The 16,939-nt window shown below is 37.3% G+C and overlaps 1 protein-coding gene across 1 annotated transcript in view; it reads right to left on the reverse strand.

Annotated features, from left to right (window-relative positions):
- Positions 1-16,939, reverse strand: part of ARID4B (AT-rich interaction domain 4B) — a 118,338-nt gene that overhangs the window by 35,237 nt on the left and 66,162 nt on the right. Inside the window, 9 exon segments of the mRNA XM_025039062.1 lie at positions 306-481; positions 779-1,022; positions 1,765-1,862; positions 2,751-2,845; positions 4,523-4,595; positions 7,461-7,615; positions 8,540-8,616; positions 10,506-10,585; positions 13,148-13,286. Of these exon segments, the coding sequence (XP_024894830.1) occupies positions 306-481; positions 779-1,022; positions 1,765-1,862; positions 2,751-2,845; positions 4,523-4,595; positions 7,461-7,615; positions 8,540-8,616; positions 10,506-10,585; positions 13,148-13,286 (1,137 nt within the window).

Below are 16,939 nucleotides of genomic sequence, written 5' to 3' on the forward strand. Positions count from 1 at the left end.
CCCAAGTTTGTATTATCTGGTTATTCAGCAAAGCTTAATGCGGTAGGAAGTACTTTTCTCGAGCTCAAAATTTTAAAAATTTCCGTGATGAGAGCAAGAAGAATGAATCAAAAATATGATCCTTTGCTACAAATTTGCATTAGTAGGGTCTCTGAAGGAAGCAAATGCTGTTTATGTAATAAACGCAGATACCATTATTCTATATTTTGTCAATTAAATTTAGACTCATACATACACACAGACAAAGAGCAAATTATAGGAATTCATTGAGCCAAATGCATCTTAACCAAAAACAAGTTTCTTACCCAGATTTTGCTTTTTCTTCTTCGGCTTCTACCTTTATGCTGAGGGATTCGTCCATCCCAGTCGTCTCATCATCTTTATCTTCTGGATTTTCATTTTCTTCTGTTTTTTTCATGTTAACTTCTTTTTCCTGGTCAGTTTGTGTAGGTATAGATTCTAATAAATTCTTTTTACTTCCCTAGAAAAAGATCAGAGGAACTAAACCAACAAAAGTAAAAATTGTCAACCTAAATCCATGATTTAATTGTTAGCAAAAGGAGGTACTAACCAATACTAATACTGAGAAAGTTATTAGTTATTTAAAGAAACTCCTGCCAGTCCTAAAACACTACGTGAAAACAGCAAACGGCTCTTTTAAACACAAAAACAGCACTTACTAAAGAATAAAGTAAAATTATACAAAAATTAACTATGAAAACTCTACAGAGGATATAGAAAATGTACTAAAGAAAAGAAAGGACAGTATCTGATTTACCAGAGAGGGTTTAATATTTTCCTTTCTTTCAATATCATCTTCGGTAGACTTTTCTTCTTTTGGTATTATTTTTTCCTCCTCTTCAATCTTTATTTCTTTGATCTCTTGTTCATTTTCTTCCTTAACTTTTATTTCTTTTACATTTTCACACTCCTTACATGGCTTGTTAACAACTTTCTCTGGCAATGCCATCTGAAATTCAATGTTGGCCGACCTACAGTATTCCTCAAAACCATATAAGTATCTAGAAACATGAAGAGAAATCATATTTGGGAAAACATTTCAAAATATCACTGCAGAGTTGTGGTTTTTTAAATTCATGCATTTAAGTTCTCAGATATAGAGCCAAATTAATATTCTAATATTTATTCAATTTCGGTTCTTCCCAATCTTTTTAACCCAAATAGAAGTATCTTTCAAAGAAAATATTCATGTAAGGAAACTATGCTACAAGTGAAAAAGAGTCATAATTTTAAATATAGTAGCTGTAACAATAGCAGGCATCAGAAGTGTTAGTAACAGCGTCCGCTGGTTGAGCACTTCGTATATGCCAGGCATTCGGCCTCTTCGTACATGTAAAATCCCACTGAATCAGAGTGATCCTAGGAGGCAAATAGTATCATGCCATTTTACAAATGAGGAAACTGAGGCTTAGGGGAACAAGTAAATGGACTAAAGGTACCAAAAGCTAAGTGGCAGAACTAAGATTCAAACCTGTCTGTCTAATGTTTAACACCTTGGCATTTTAACCTCTACACAGTACTTTCCAAATTACTTAGCCAAGAAAACTTTCTTCACAGAATAGCTCATCGATCTTAGTAGCATTCACAGAATACATGGTAGTAAACACTACATTAGAGTGGTAACTCTAGCAAAAATTTCTGATTTCTTCTTAGGAGAAATAATCGACCTAAGTTATGTTGTAAATTCCATCCTGTTTTCTAGATAAAATATCGACCACATCCACATCAAGTACACCGACTTACTTTTTGTAAGCACACTTGACATTGTACCCTGCGGCTGAATTTAAGACAGGGATTCCAAGGTCTTGGTAGACTTGTTTCCAAACGGCTCCGCTTTCAATCTAATGCACAAAGAGAAACGAAAACCCCCAAGTTAAGAGGTAGGATATAATAAAACTTTGATACAGTATGTATAAAGAGAGTTACTGGTTCTAAGTCTCAAAGAAATGAAAGAGAGCTCTCAATAAATGCTAAATCAAAAATCTGGTTTACAACAATATTTTAAAGTTTTAGGATCCTAACACATCTCGGAAAATTACAAATGTTGAAATACTACAACCGTTGACTTTAAAATAAACCGTGCTAGAGTGAATAATATCCACATTCCTAAATCAAAATTTGTAATGAAGAAACAGATAGAAATTTTTAAATGATGTATAATTTCCCATAAAACTTACAAGATAATAAATCAAAGCAGTTCTATGAATCTTACTAAAGCATTTTATTCTACCGAATTTTTCCCTCAGAACAGTCTTAATTGGATGAGCACCATCCATCATGGCAACCTTAAGATAACTTCTCCAGTTCAACAAAGATTTTCTGCATGTTTATATGATACACACACGCACATATATAAATGATATGTTTTATACATATCAGGCGCAGTGGAAGAAATTAATGATATAAATAATATTAAGACAAATCCCTGCTCCCAAGGACTTTACAGTCTAGTGGAAAAGAGACACAGAAAAAAAGAATTTCCACCGATTTGGTTGTGCGGTGACAGACAGACACAGGTGGTTTAAGAAAGTCTGACGGTCTTAACAGTAAGTCAGAAAGCTCATTAAAAAAAAAAGTCTTTAAATTTAAATTCGGTCTGAGGAAGCTAGCTCTACTTGTAACTTGTACTTTCCATATTTTTCTTTTCCTTCTTAGATTTTTTTAAAACAATTTTAGATGAGAGAAAACATGTATGAAAAACATGTTTCACTTCTGATTATAATACTTACATTATCGAATCCTCCAAGTTTGTGTACGAGTCTGAATAACTTAAAGAGATTCAAATTTCGATATCCAAGTACGGGTCGTTTGTTAATAGGTGTGCCTGTTAAGGAAAACACAGAATGTATTAAATATTAAAACCACACTACATATTGTATTTACAATTTCAGAAGATTAAAATATTACCACCAACTATAGTACAAAACATATATGTGAGGAGAAAAATCCCTTGTTAATCAAAAATATCATATCTACTACCTTAAGCCCATTTCATTTAAAACCTTTTTTCTCATATCAGATCTTCGAAACCTTATACTATTTTATTCCCTTAATGAACAAAAGAATAAATACCAGAGAGAGCAAAGTAAAATTCCAACAAAACACAACGTACAGAAATTAGGGAAGCGAGGTTTGGTAGAACTGAGGACGTCCTGAGATAACTGGGCAACTGCTTCACACCAAGAGGTGTTTTCATGACACCTGCTTTGTGTTTTACCAATTCACCCTCTAAATGACTCAGGGGAAAGCTGTCGTTTTTTGTTGTTGTTTTTTCATTCTAACATGGGAAATTGTAGGGCAAGGACACTGACGCTATCAAACCTTCGAAAGCGTAGAGGAAAAAACAAGACAGAGATACACGACCTATGGCCCTTTCCAAAAAACGTATGACAGGCATAAACATATTTTATCGCTCTGTTCTAATATTTAAGTTTTGTTCATTTTCTTCACTTTTTTTTTTTTTTTATCTTATACAAAAGCCTAAGAAATAGCCTACCTTGTTAGGCCAAGCCTCCGTTCATACAAAGATATAACACTGGAATCAAGGACATTTCATATTAAAGAACAAAAAGATACCCACATTGTAATAGCCACTATAATTTATCAAAACATAAGACAAAGAGAGCCAGCTTCTACTCATTAGAAATACAAATGACGATGATTTAAAAATCATTAATCTCCAGATGACAGCTGCATTTCCAAGTACTATTCGTTCGTTCTGTCCTCGTCAATCCAGAAACCACACTGTGAACAGCGCATAAGCAAGAGAGCGAAGGACCATGGCTGCTGGAGCGCGAGGCCGTCACTGTGGATGGAAGGTTGGCGCCCATTCCTCTTCGCCCCCATCCTTGCATTTCTTTAGCAACATCAGGCAGATTCAATAAACCGAGCCAAGGTTCACCTTGGGACTCCCACCCTTCCCTCCGTCTGGCTCTCTATGGCAGGTTAATTTTCTTCCCAGCTCGACGTGACCGGGTCATAAAAAGACTTACAGCCATCTTCGAGTGCGGGTTCTCCCTTTCGCGCACCGCGCATCTCTCTCTCTCTCTCTCTCCGCCCCTCTCCCTCCCTCTCTCTGTGGTCTCTCCCTTTCACCCATCTCTCTCTCACACGCACATCCTAGGAACACCAGTGACTGTGGAAGGAGGCCTTTTACTAGAGGCATCTACGCAGGTGCAAACGCAACAGCACTATGATTCTCACTCTGCTGCTTTTCCCGAGTATAAGGGTTTTTTGGGGTCCCATGGATGGGTGGAGGGAAGGACTGGACAGAATACAGGCATTTATGGGTCCATGGCCATGACAGCCATCAAGATACTGTCAAATTCCTCATTCCACTTCCTATGTGACAGATACTATTGCTAGCTGCTGGGGATACTGGCACTCGAAGGCGGCCATGATTACCAGTGACATGACGCTTAATGGACAGAATTATTATTTTCAAAGTATTAACTACCTGATGGTGACAACATTAATGTTGAGCAAAAGAAAAAACACTCACCTCTATCCTCCATAAATTTGTACAACTGCTGTAGAAAATTCTCCCTTTCTTCCGGAAATGGTTCTATTTCTTCCTAATTTTAGTCACAGAAGAATAGAAAATTATGTTCCTCAGTTAAAAATTTTAATAATACAAGCAGATTTCCTACCAACAGCAAAGACTAATACTCACTAAACTATTCCAATGGCTTTTTGCCAAATAAAAATTCTTTCTTAAAACTAAGCTGTTCAAAACCAGGAAAGTCTAGACCTTTTATGCTTTACGGAGGAATGCGTCCTAAAAGGTATCTCGATAGTGACAACCCCAAATGTAAATTCTCATATAAAAAATGAGACTAAACATGATTCACGAACGTTTTACCATATAAGAGGCAGATTCTTTAAATTAGGGTCACAGGCTCAAGAAGACCTCCTCTCACTCATATTAAACTGGGTCAGGGTTTAACATCAAAACTGACCGTTACTGGTCCTCAAGGAACTATACAAGTGTGGGTCCCATTAGCTGTAACTACAAGCATCCTTCATTACACAGAGCCCCACTGTATAGTACTCAAAGCTTATAAAAATCAGTAAAATGGGGAACGAACTTGATCTACAATACCTGAAGATTCAGACTTAGGGAAATCTTCAAGTAATAAAATAGTTCCCCGATTTATCAATTACAAGGGAGGGACTAGCTTCTTGCTGCTGTGGCCAGGGGCTGTGGCAGTAGGGAGCTGGTCCTGAGGCAACCTGCAAGGAGCAGGGTAGGAGGTGAGATGGAGGAACTCGTCAATCAGTGGCTATCATCCACTCAACAAACATTAATGAGCACCAGCAAGTGTAGCCATTACGTTAGGTGCTGAATCAAATGAACGAAAAATGAGCGATGGAGCCTGCCACTGCAGAGCATGATTAGGGGTGACTGCAAAGAAAATGATTCAGAATATACACTGAGGCTTTACAGTCGCTCTGGCCGAGGCAAATGCATTTCTAATAGTAAAAGTCGGGAGCATGGTATAGTCTAAGCACATCATTTTAATTGTTAAAATCATGTGTCTAATGCCATTGAATGAGATTTGCCCCTTAGTTTATAAGGTAGAAAAGCAGAGGAAGGCAAGTTAAAAACAAAAACCCAGGTTGATAAACTATTAGGCGTGCTAGTTGGGCAGAGAAGAAGGACAATTATTAATCTGTTTATGCTGAAGCTGTGTTTCTCATTTTGAGCATGGTCCATGTATGCTGGGTTTTGGTAAGGCAGTCAGATGTGAACTTGAAGGGAATCTCTTCTAGAAGTTATCTTAGATGTCCCCATGGTACAATATTTGACTTTCATAATCTGCCAAGTTCATTCCTGTTGCAAAAATTTTAAGTGAACTTTGTATTTAACGTAAGAAAATATTTAAACTGGAAGCTAGATTTGCTTTTACAAAAACATTTATAAAACAAATCTAAGCAACCGAAGTTTGGTAACTGACATTTATTAACTTTCTGTTACATGTTATACACTGTGACAGACACTTTGAGTACGAGTATCAGTAAAACATGGTTGGGGGGAAGAGAAACGGACATAAATAAATGTGTACACACACACACGACAAAACATGTACAAGGAACAGTAGCAGTTTAGACTAGCACGTGGGGTGACTAACTTTCCCGCCGTGAGAATGTGACGGTTCGCAGGTTTCCCTTTCCAACAATGACACACAAATAGGGTTTGGACGCCGAGCAGGGGGTGCCGGGCTGAGCGGGGGACGGCAGGGAAGAGCGCCGTGGGCAGAGGTGCTGGCATGTGCACAGCTGGGTAGAAGCAAGGGACATCATTTGATACTGCCGTGGCATGTATGGTTCCAAGTAGGAGGGCACATCGAGAGAAGTGATGGGGCGAACGGCAGGGGCTGGACTGTAGGGAGGTCCCAGGAGCAAAGCCTGAGTTTTACAGTGATAAGAAGCCATGAAGGAGGCTTTAGGCGAGGCCTGCCTGCTCGTACTGGCGTTTTAAACAGAAACCGGGGGGGTGTAAGACTGAAGCCAGGGACTGTGACACTGCCTTGTCATTCTGCACCGCCAGATCATAAAACACCAACACAGACAATCCTATCTCATTAACAGCTGTTACTACAACTAAATGGCAGAATTTTACAACTTACCTAAAATATTACCTAGACATTAACTGAGTTTCCTAAAAACATCAAATACAATCCACTTCATAATCAAATACAGTATGTAGCCTTCACTATCTGCACTTCTCACCCAATAACTTTTAAGAAGTTGTTCGACAAACCGTTAAAGAATACAGCGGTGCAATGTCACTAGTAACATCATGGACATCTTTTCTTGGTATTTGTCACTGCTGGACCTAAAGTACCAGCTACGATAAATTCTAAAACTTCAGCTCCTCGATCCATATAAATTAAGAGATGTGTTACTTATGATCTAATTAGAATCACCTACCCATTTGTAGTAGATAAAATCATTTAAGATTCTCTGAATCAATGCGATACTAATTGCTACTTTTTTGTTGATTATTCTTTTAATATTAGATAGAATATATATTTATGCTCTTCTAGATATTTTAATAAAATATGTCGGTGCAAACATTGTATGAGGTGACAGCTGTTTTCTCGATGGTCAAAAGCAAGTGAAAGTAGTTTTGCTATGTTAGGTGGCTATTTCCTTAATTATCTGATAAACCAAAAGCACAGCAAGATTAAGAAACATTCTGAGGTTACTGGGATAACTATACTTAATATTTTTAATTTCATAAGATTATATTTCTATTTTAAGGTAAGTAAGCAAACTACTTGATTATGATGAGTATCACAAATAAATAAAATTTTCTTACGAAATGTTTCTAATACTCAAAGTATTTAAGTGGTTAACGGCTTTATGCCACCCGCGGACTCGCAGAGGAAACCCAACTCCGGTCTCATCCCGAAGGCGAACGGCCTCGCGCTCACCTCTTCCTCGCTGCTGTTGTCCTCCTTTTCCTTTTCATCATCTTCCTCCTCCTCTTCTTCCTCCGCTTCGCTGCTAGAGCTATCTTCTTTCAATTCAGTCTTCCAGTTAGCAGGAATAGTTCTACTTCTGTGAAACTCAAGTGCCTGATCAAAGGCTGGAAAGAGACCATAAACTAAGTGAACCAGAGAAATAAGACAACCGATTTGTCTAAAAATAGTAAACAAGATGAAGAAATGAAAACCACTGTTTTCATAATGCCACTGACATTCGTGAAGTGTTTACTCCGTGCCAGGGGCTGTGCTGGCTGCTCTTCCATGGAGCGGCTCATTTAATCCTAACAGTCTTAAGCATTAGGCACCCATTTTATAGATGCCAAAACTGCTACTGCTGGAACACTTTCCACTGGTTCAAACGATTTCAAGAGAAAAGAGCAGTTTTCTTCTTTTAAACAAAAATTAAGCATGTCTAGTAAAAACAACTTTAAGATCGGTAAATCTTTAATCATTTAGCCAACAAATGACTATTAAACAGTATTATATATCAAGTACGGAGCCTCTATAATGAACATACAATACCTGAAAATATATGACAAATAGGTTTGCTACATCTCTAGTTAAACGTAAATTAGATTAACAATTAGCTTCAATTAAAATAAGCTACAGTTATCAATTTGTAAGACATGGAAATAAATTCTAAACCATAAATTCTTAATGATTTTAACCAGTCTACAGAGCACATTATTGGATTTGACGAATATAGGCAAAGAGAAAACAAACGGCTATTTACAATGCCAGATATCAAGTCAGAAATGCAATTACTGCATATTCCTCAGAAAAATATAACTGTCGTTATATTATGAGAAATAAAAATCAAAGTTACTTTGATTCCTGTTTCTACCATCCTCAGGAACTAACACTGTATTCAGTAGGTAAGAGCTAGACTACAGTAATAGCTGATGTTACAGTTCTTCCCACTTTTAAATTATTGCCCCTGATTATAGAACAAAAGAAAAGCTGATCTTCAAAAATACTTCCTCAGTTTTTAAACTGACTATAGTTTATTCTGAGATGTCCCTCACCTTGTTTTAATACAGCGTCGGGCTTCGGTGCGGTGTCACTGGTGATTTCACGGACATCCTTTCTTGGTACTGAAGTACTGTATTAATTTTTTTGATTTTAAATTAAAAAAGAAAAAAACACAACAGAGATTAAGAGTCCAATTACGCACAACAGAAAGCTACCGAAAATATGGGAATACTGACATTTATAATGAAAGTGACTGCACGCAGGACTGCAAGTCTCAAATAAAATGCTGGATAGAATGCTAAAATATGTAATCATCTACAAAAGGACCCAACATAACAGATGTTTTATAAACAACAAGGTATTCTCAAATATCAGGGTCCCTGTCTAAAACCAATACTGAAAATACTGAAATGATAAAAATAATAAATAAAAATGTTCGGAGAGCAGAATCCAATAAAAAGTCAAACAGCAAGAATTAGCCATTATCTTGGAATAATCATAAGCAATTATGAAATGTAAGACTGGAATAAAATGTACTAGTTTATAATGTAAATGTTTATGTAATCATCTACAAAAGGACCCAACATAACAGATGTTTTATAAACAACAAGGTATTCTCAAATATCAGGGTCCCTGTCTAAAACCAATACTGAAAATACTGAAATAAAAATAATAAATAAAAATGTTCGGAGCGCAGAATCCAATAAAAAGTCAAACAGTAAGAATTAGCCATTACCTTGGAATAATCATAAGCAATTATGAAATGTAAGATTGGAATAAAATGTACTAGTTTATAATGTAAATGTTCTAGATTTTAGGCTCATAAGCAAGCTTCGAATATACAACTTATTGTCCTTCATGGAACTCCCCAAGCAGTAGGAGCGGTCATATGCAAGCAACGACAGATTCTATCACACATGTCATATATATTTCCTATTTTACACCAGTATGCAACTTTAATGCATTTGGTTTGGGTCAATCAATCCACAAGAGACTGAAAACTACTCCAAATACATTTTTCAGCTTGCCTATTTTTAAACTTATTTTAAAAATTTTGAATATATACAAAAGTAGGTAGAACAGTGCAATGAACTCCCATGTATCCATTGACCAACTACAATAATCATTAACTCATAGTCACTGCTTCATTTATACCTCTACCTACTCCCACCTCAACTGGATTACTTTAAAGAAAATCCCAAATATTATACAATTTATGGTATTATGGAGTTTGAAAAATACACATTATACTTTTAAAATTAACAGTTCCTTAATGCCATCAAACCAGTACTCAATTTCAGTGTTCAAATTTCTCTATCTAAATTTTGTTAAAGTGGTTTTCATACATTGTTTTTAAGAATCCATTTTTAGAACTTGAAAACCCAAACACCAATCTTAAAACACAATGATCCTTTTAAGGTATAATAACCTGAATAAGGTAAAGTATAAAATAAATGGCTTTCCTAGTCACAGAATTCTAAAAAAATCCAAAACAAACAAACACCCTTAAATTTGTAACTCAGTTCTAAAGAAGTTCTACATGAAAAATCACTTTCTTAACATACGTTTATAGCAATCCATTCTAACCCTCAGACTACTATAGGTCATATAGAAGTCAAATGCTGTAGTGGAACAGGTATCATCGCCACAACCATTTGGACATAATTAAAATACCTAAAAGTCCTAATTAGACACTCAAGAAAAATAAATATAGCGATATATCAATCAAGTATTAGATACAGTAGATATGTCGAATTTGCCACAACAAATCACCAGCTATAATGTGGGCAAAACTGACGAATTAGACAGTACTGAGAGTCTAGTTTAGAAAAGATCGAAATGAATGAGACGTACACTGTAAGAACGTCACTCAATGATAACATGAAAAATGATCATACTCTGAAACATTCTATATGATGAAAATTAAAAGGGTGATGTCACTGGAAATAACCGTTTTATCATTTACCATCCTAATTTGGAAAAACAGCATCTTTTTCATACCAAGTGAAATATACTTACAACTTGCCATCTTTGAAAGATCGAACGAGAATATTATCTTTTTTCACAGCAATTTCATCACTACAATCAGGACAAACCACCTTCAAAAAAAAAAGTGTGAAACTATTATAAAAGCACATTTATAGATATTACATGAATATCAACTACTTAAATATTTTTAAAGTAGTTGCAGTTTAGTTTTAAAACTAATTTTATTTTGAGGGCAAACAGTGGGAACACACACACACAATTGTAAATTTATATCCTACAGCCTTCCAGCCCTCTGGGTGACCCACATGGCTTTGGCGCGAGCATGGTGTTGAAAGCACAGGCGTGGCTATGGCTAGACTGAAGCTGTGGCCCACGTCCCAGTCAGAAACCGAAAGCTCGAATAACGGTGCAGCGCGGGCGGCGAGAGAGGCAGAGCTGAGGCCTTAGCAGAGGGTCTGCGTCATGGCTCAGAGAAGGACAGGAGCCAAAATGCGATCAGGCATCAGAACTGTAGTAAGAGTAGTGTCCATCCTCAAAACAGCAGAGGTGAGGTCTTCCTAGTATTTACATTGAAGTGTATACTTTAATGCATACTGAAACTTCTTCATGATACTACTCACTCCAGAAAGTAAACATGTTAAAGTGGGTACCTTCCTGGAATCTGCACAAGATTTATTACTAACATTAGAAGGTTTCTTCTATTTGAAATCGCCTTAGCTGTTATTTACAGTAAGGATAAAGCATGTCTTCCTAAGGGCCGTGCTAATGAGAGATGCCTATGAATTCTGATTATTCTAATTCCAAGACAGCCCACTATGTATATACCGAGAAAAGTTAACAGCATAGACACATTTTTAAATAAAGAATGGGCTAAGTAAGTTGACAGGTTTGTTTTAAGACCTGTGTCGTTAGCTCTGAAAAGTGACATAACGGTACAGAAAAGCATGTACTCCCACCAAAGGCTAGAGAGGAGCTAGAAACAGGTTAGTTCTAATTCGGTCGTTTAAAAAGTTCATTTTCCATAATTGTAATCACGCTACATTAAGGATTCCTTAAATGCTGATGGCATTCTCAAATAATTCACTGATGGAAGTATCTCCCATGCATTAGCATCTAGGGAAACGTTGCTGTCATTTCAAAAGAGCCCTGAAGTAAATACCAACACCGGTTCACTCGTTCACACCCGGCCACTCCACAAACGGTAACGACTACGGGGCGCTGCTGCACTGGGCGCCGGAGGGCGCAGCTTTAGACGGTCACGGGCCCCCCCACGCGGGCCTGCACCCCGGCTGGGAAGTTAAGTCCTAGTCTGGGTGTCAGCACCCGCTTCCCAGGGGAGACCACCTTCCGGCTCAGCGCAGCAGCCTGAGCAGGACTCGGCCTAACCACGCTGTGTGCGTGAGCGCGTGTGCACAGCACAGCGCTGCACTGTGACTGGAGAACAGGCGACGGGAAGGGACAGCGAGCAGGGAACCCGTTCCAGGAAGCAAAAGGTCAGCGCGGCCGACTTCCCTCCTGGGCTGAATGAGAAGGAAGCAGGGTTCAGGTTTCTTAGTCTCGTAGATGTTGATTCTCAGGACAAAATCTACACTCTTTAACGAAAGGGTCTGAAGATAGATAACATCCTCACAGGTTTGCCTTTTAAAAAATTACTTTGGCTGTTATGAAGAAATGGACCAGAGAAGGGTAAGAAGAGTTGAAAGAGACTGAGCTACCAACCATCATCCGGGTGAAAGATGGGGACTCGAATGTAAAGAGGTGGTGGCAATGCCAAATTAAAGGAATGAGAAATATCAGAGAGAATTAGGACAGTGGAGAGATGAGAGAGAAGCGGATGCTTAGGGTTCTGCCTCGTGTGAATGGTGTCAATCACTATGAGAGGAAAGGATGAGAAGGGCCAAGTCTGGGAATGGCGGGGAAGAGAATGAATTCACTTTTAGGCTTATTAAGTTGTGAGGTGGCTGAAGGATAGTCAAATGGAATAGTGAAGAGAGAGAGACCCAAGTCTGGAGCTCAGAAGAGAGGTCTGAACTCTATATAATATAAACTTGGGAGTTGACAGCCTAAATATCAGGGGTCTAAAACTACGAGCCAAATTCACCCTTTCGTTTCTTGCTCATGAGCTTCAGGTTTTGAAACTACACGTGTGACAGCTCTGGCCAGTGCTGACAGTGGCACGTGAGCAGTGGGTTCGGCCTTCATTCAGATCAGGAACCGCAATCCACATTTTCTCCTGTTCGCCCACATGTGTTATTTTCTGGGTCCCTAAGGCATTTCAGTTTGTTATTTCTGCAACCGATGCTATAACAGGGTATGAGAGCATCCTAAAAAGGATACACAGAGATATATTCTGAACCCTGAACAACAACACTGAAAGCCTGGTTAGAGGAGAAACAGTGAAGGAAACTGAAAAGGAAGAAAACGGAAACGGAAGCGAAAACTTCCTCTCCGTAAGATGGGGTAGATACTATTTTTTTTTTCAGTCTCAATTAGGACTGAATGAGACTACTTATGTACTCCGACGATTCTGAAAGTAATCTTTGTGTGAACTGAATGATGCCAAAGCCACTTCCCCATTTTGTACCTATGAAAAACACTAGTAGGAAAATCGATTGTTTTTTCATGAACTTATGTAGTTAAAAATTAAACGCTTTAATACTAAAGTTACTCACCAGTGCAGGAAACCACAGTGCTTTCTTTTTATCCAAACTAACGTAATCTACACATACGACTTTTCCTAGCAGCTCATCAATCTGTTTCCTATCATCCTCATCTTCATCACTGGAGGATGAAGAAGATTCTTCCTCAGGTCTATGGAAAGAAAACAATAAGGTATTTCCATTTATCTTCGCAAAGAATAAGCATACCAAGTTGATGAATATAAGTATTCTAGAAATTTTATCCTATTTCCTAATATCTACAGAATGGCCTGTTTAAATTTTTAAAGGTTTTAAAATTTCTAAAGAATAACAGAAAGGGTTATTATGAGAGGAAAGCGCATCATTTTCCTAAAAATCTTTCAGTTTATTTAGTGCTATTTTAAAAGATTAAGAGGAATACTGAACAGAATAAAACTGGTCTCCAAATTCTCATAAAAGGCTAAAGGCCCCATATAAAACATCCCAGTTCCATATATACTAAAATAAACTAGATCTTACTCACAGATTAAAGGGGTCCTAGAGACAGTAATTGTACACTCTCAATACAAAGCTAATTTTAAAAAGGGAAGGCAGGTCTTTATTAACTGGGGTGGGGGGGGAGGGTAGGGAGAAGAGACCATCTGATAAGAGATCACCACTGCTATCCCCAATACCAAATATACACAAACTAGGTATTCATAAAATGTACAATATGGTTCTTTTGTATTATGTTAAAAATTCCTGCCAGTTACATTGTATACTAAACTAGTAAATTAGAAAGACATTAGGAAAAGGAACTATCTAAAACCACCTATTTGATGTTAGAGGGAAGTACAGTAAAAAGTAAAAGTAAAAAGGACAAAAGAAACAAAATTAAACAAAAAATTCTACTCTGAATCTGGTTGTAAGAAGAAAGCCCACAATCAGTGCTAAAGAAAATAAAGATTCTAACAACTGATTGCTCAAAATGCTCAGAATAAGACACTAAAACATGTTAACTAAATAGACTGCAGTGTAAGTTCTTTTTTAAAAATAAAATACGATAATGACTAGTACTGATTATCTCCAGAGATGAAAATATTTTTGAGACAGTTAGCAATGACCAAGTTCACTGACAAAAATGTAAACTGACGGTATTTTAAAACTTTAAACACGATTTATCTATTTGGTTGATGGGGATAAATCCAGTATAGTCTATATTTGTCTTCATGTCTTTCCAAAAGAATGGCAATATAAATGTCATCCCTTTATATTTATATAGTTTAACATAAAGATAACATTATAATAATATTAGATACTTTAGAGCGATATGATAAATATCACTATTTGATTTCAAGGATCGAATAACTTAAAAATTATCCCCTGAAAAAAACAAAGCAAATCTTAAAGTTTGCTACTGAGTAGAACTACTGTACTTCAAATGGCACTTAACTGACTCCTACTTAGAGAGGAGGTAACAACAGGCAGCAGGAAAAACCAACCTACCCTCCTATCGACAGAGCATCAAACCTTAGAAATAGGCACATAGCTTGGGACAGTAATGACAGACTTCACAAGTCTGGTTTCTACTTGATTAGAAGAGAACATCAGAGACGACTTTTCTCTCTCCACTTTCTAATGATTGCAGAAGACTCATTTAGCTAGGGTTTTACAGACACTATGTCATTATCATTAGCAAGAGAGAAAGTCACAATGTCACAGATAACGTGTATCAAATTCCTTTCGAGAAAACTGGGCTTTCTTTAACCAACGAAGTCATCTGCATCTTTATAAACGGTTTAATTTCCTTCTTAAGACTTAACAAGTGTGAAGACTTCAGACACCAGAAAGATTTTTATATTTATGTGTGTGTGCATAAACTGGTAACATAAAAAATCTATCTCCCTCACACAGTATAAGTCCAGATTCCACCCTAAAACCATTCCCCATTTATGAACTAGATGCCCTCCCTCCCCGCTCCGCTCCCCTGCAAGACTCTGTCTCAGCGATGCTTACTTCTCTCTCCTGTATCAATTTTTTTGCCTCTACTAGACTGAGTCCCATCGGCATGCTATTATTTCCATCAGTATGCTGTTATTTCTTCCACTTAAAAAGAAACCCCCTAACCTCACTTTCTCTACCAGCTCATTTCTCTGTTCCCCCTCTTTGTGGCAGAACAGCCTGGAACACTCTACCTTCACTTCCTGTAAAGTCTCTGTTCAAACATCATTTCAATTAGGTTACCCCTGACCATTTTATGCAAATTTACAACCTGCCCTCCCCCAAAACCCCTCACCTTACTCTTATTTCCACAGCACTTACGAATCTATCATACTATATAATTTACTTGTTTCTTGTATTTTTACTTTATTGTCCACCTCCCCCAACATGAGAGAGCGTAAGCTCTAAAGGCAGAGATTTTGTAAAGGCCTATTTTGTTCACTGATATATCTCAAGTACTTGAACAGTGCTTGGCACAGCGTAGACAATAAATATTTGTCAACTAAATAAATGAAATGAATAGATTTCTTTCTTTCTACTGGGGTACTTCTGATTTTATTTCTCCTGAAATTTCAAAATGTATACAATCAGTATAATGCACATAACCAGCACAAACCATACCATTATACCTAAGGTTGCTTTAACTTCTCTTTTAGAGAAGCTTGGCCAGGAAATTGTTTACATAAAACAAGTACTCAATACACTAATGAACTAAAATACGGAGCAGGGATAGAGCAAGCAGAGAACCTGCATGGTTTCCGCTCCCCTCTGAGATCATCACTTCTGTGGTGGTGAGGTATTTGTTTAGAGTCGCAGCAAAATAATACACTGTCTCTGTGAAATAAAACCTGATGATGCCATTGGAAACAAAGCTAGTCACATGTAATGTTTCCCACAACGGATTAACAGCTAATCACTTAAAGCTGATGGCACATCACTAATAATTTTAAATTAATTGTAAATCAAGTGAGAACTTGAGACATGTGCCATAGAACAGCAAATGATGAGACGGAAAGAGAAAACAGCCCTGAACTTCAGAGGCTCAGTCTTTGACATGCGATTCTAACTTCAATGGTCCTCGATATTTCGGTCAAGGGATTAACACAGTTTCAAATTTTATACAGTAAATTAAAAATCTGTATTAGTATCAAGGAGACTGACAATTACAGCTTCTTAGAGATTACAAAGTAGGGAATATATGGACATGCACAGACTTAACCAAAAAAGAGTTTTGGTTTAATCGTTCCCCCCGCCCCCCATTTTTATCAAAGACACCAGAATCAAATTCTCATATCAAAATAAAGAGGCAAACAAGAGAGATCTTCTGGAGTGAGCTAGTGGTGCCGGCTGCACGATTCTGTGAACACACTAGAAAAAACACCGGACACCGCACATTTTAAAAGGGCGGATTTTATGATATGTGAATTATGACTCAATAAAAAAAATTGTTTAAAGATCTGCAGACTTGTAAACACCAGGCTGAAATCCTTAGAATATTGGGTAAATCTTAGCACCATCACGGGGTAAAATCTGTACCCATAAATAATCCCTAACAAGAATCCTGACAGGCCTTATTATGCTTTATTCCTTTTCTGAAGGGGAAGAAAAAACAGCAAGTAAACTGCTTCCCCACTGTCGCCAGGTTACTGGAAAAAAACAACTTGGGGGTGGGATATCTCAGGCGTTCTGTTCTTCAGGCAGAATAAAATAAGACCTCTGCATATGATGAGCAAATTATAAGGGCAAAATTCAATCAAGTTATACATGGATTAAAAGGATCAATAACTTCTTTCAAAAAATTAAGCTAGAGGATGATAATGATTAAAAAAGGAAATCCCTGAATAT

The sequence above is a fragment of the Pteropus alecto genome, unplaced genomic scaffold (genome assembly GCF_000325575.1).
Source record: "Pteropus alecto unplaced genomic scaffold, ASM32557v1 scaffold189, whole genome shotgun sequence".
Classification (NCBI taxonomy): domain Eukaryota; kingdom Metazoa; phylum Chordata; class Mammalia; order Chiroptera; family Pteropodidae; genus Pteropus; species Pteropus alecto.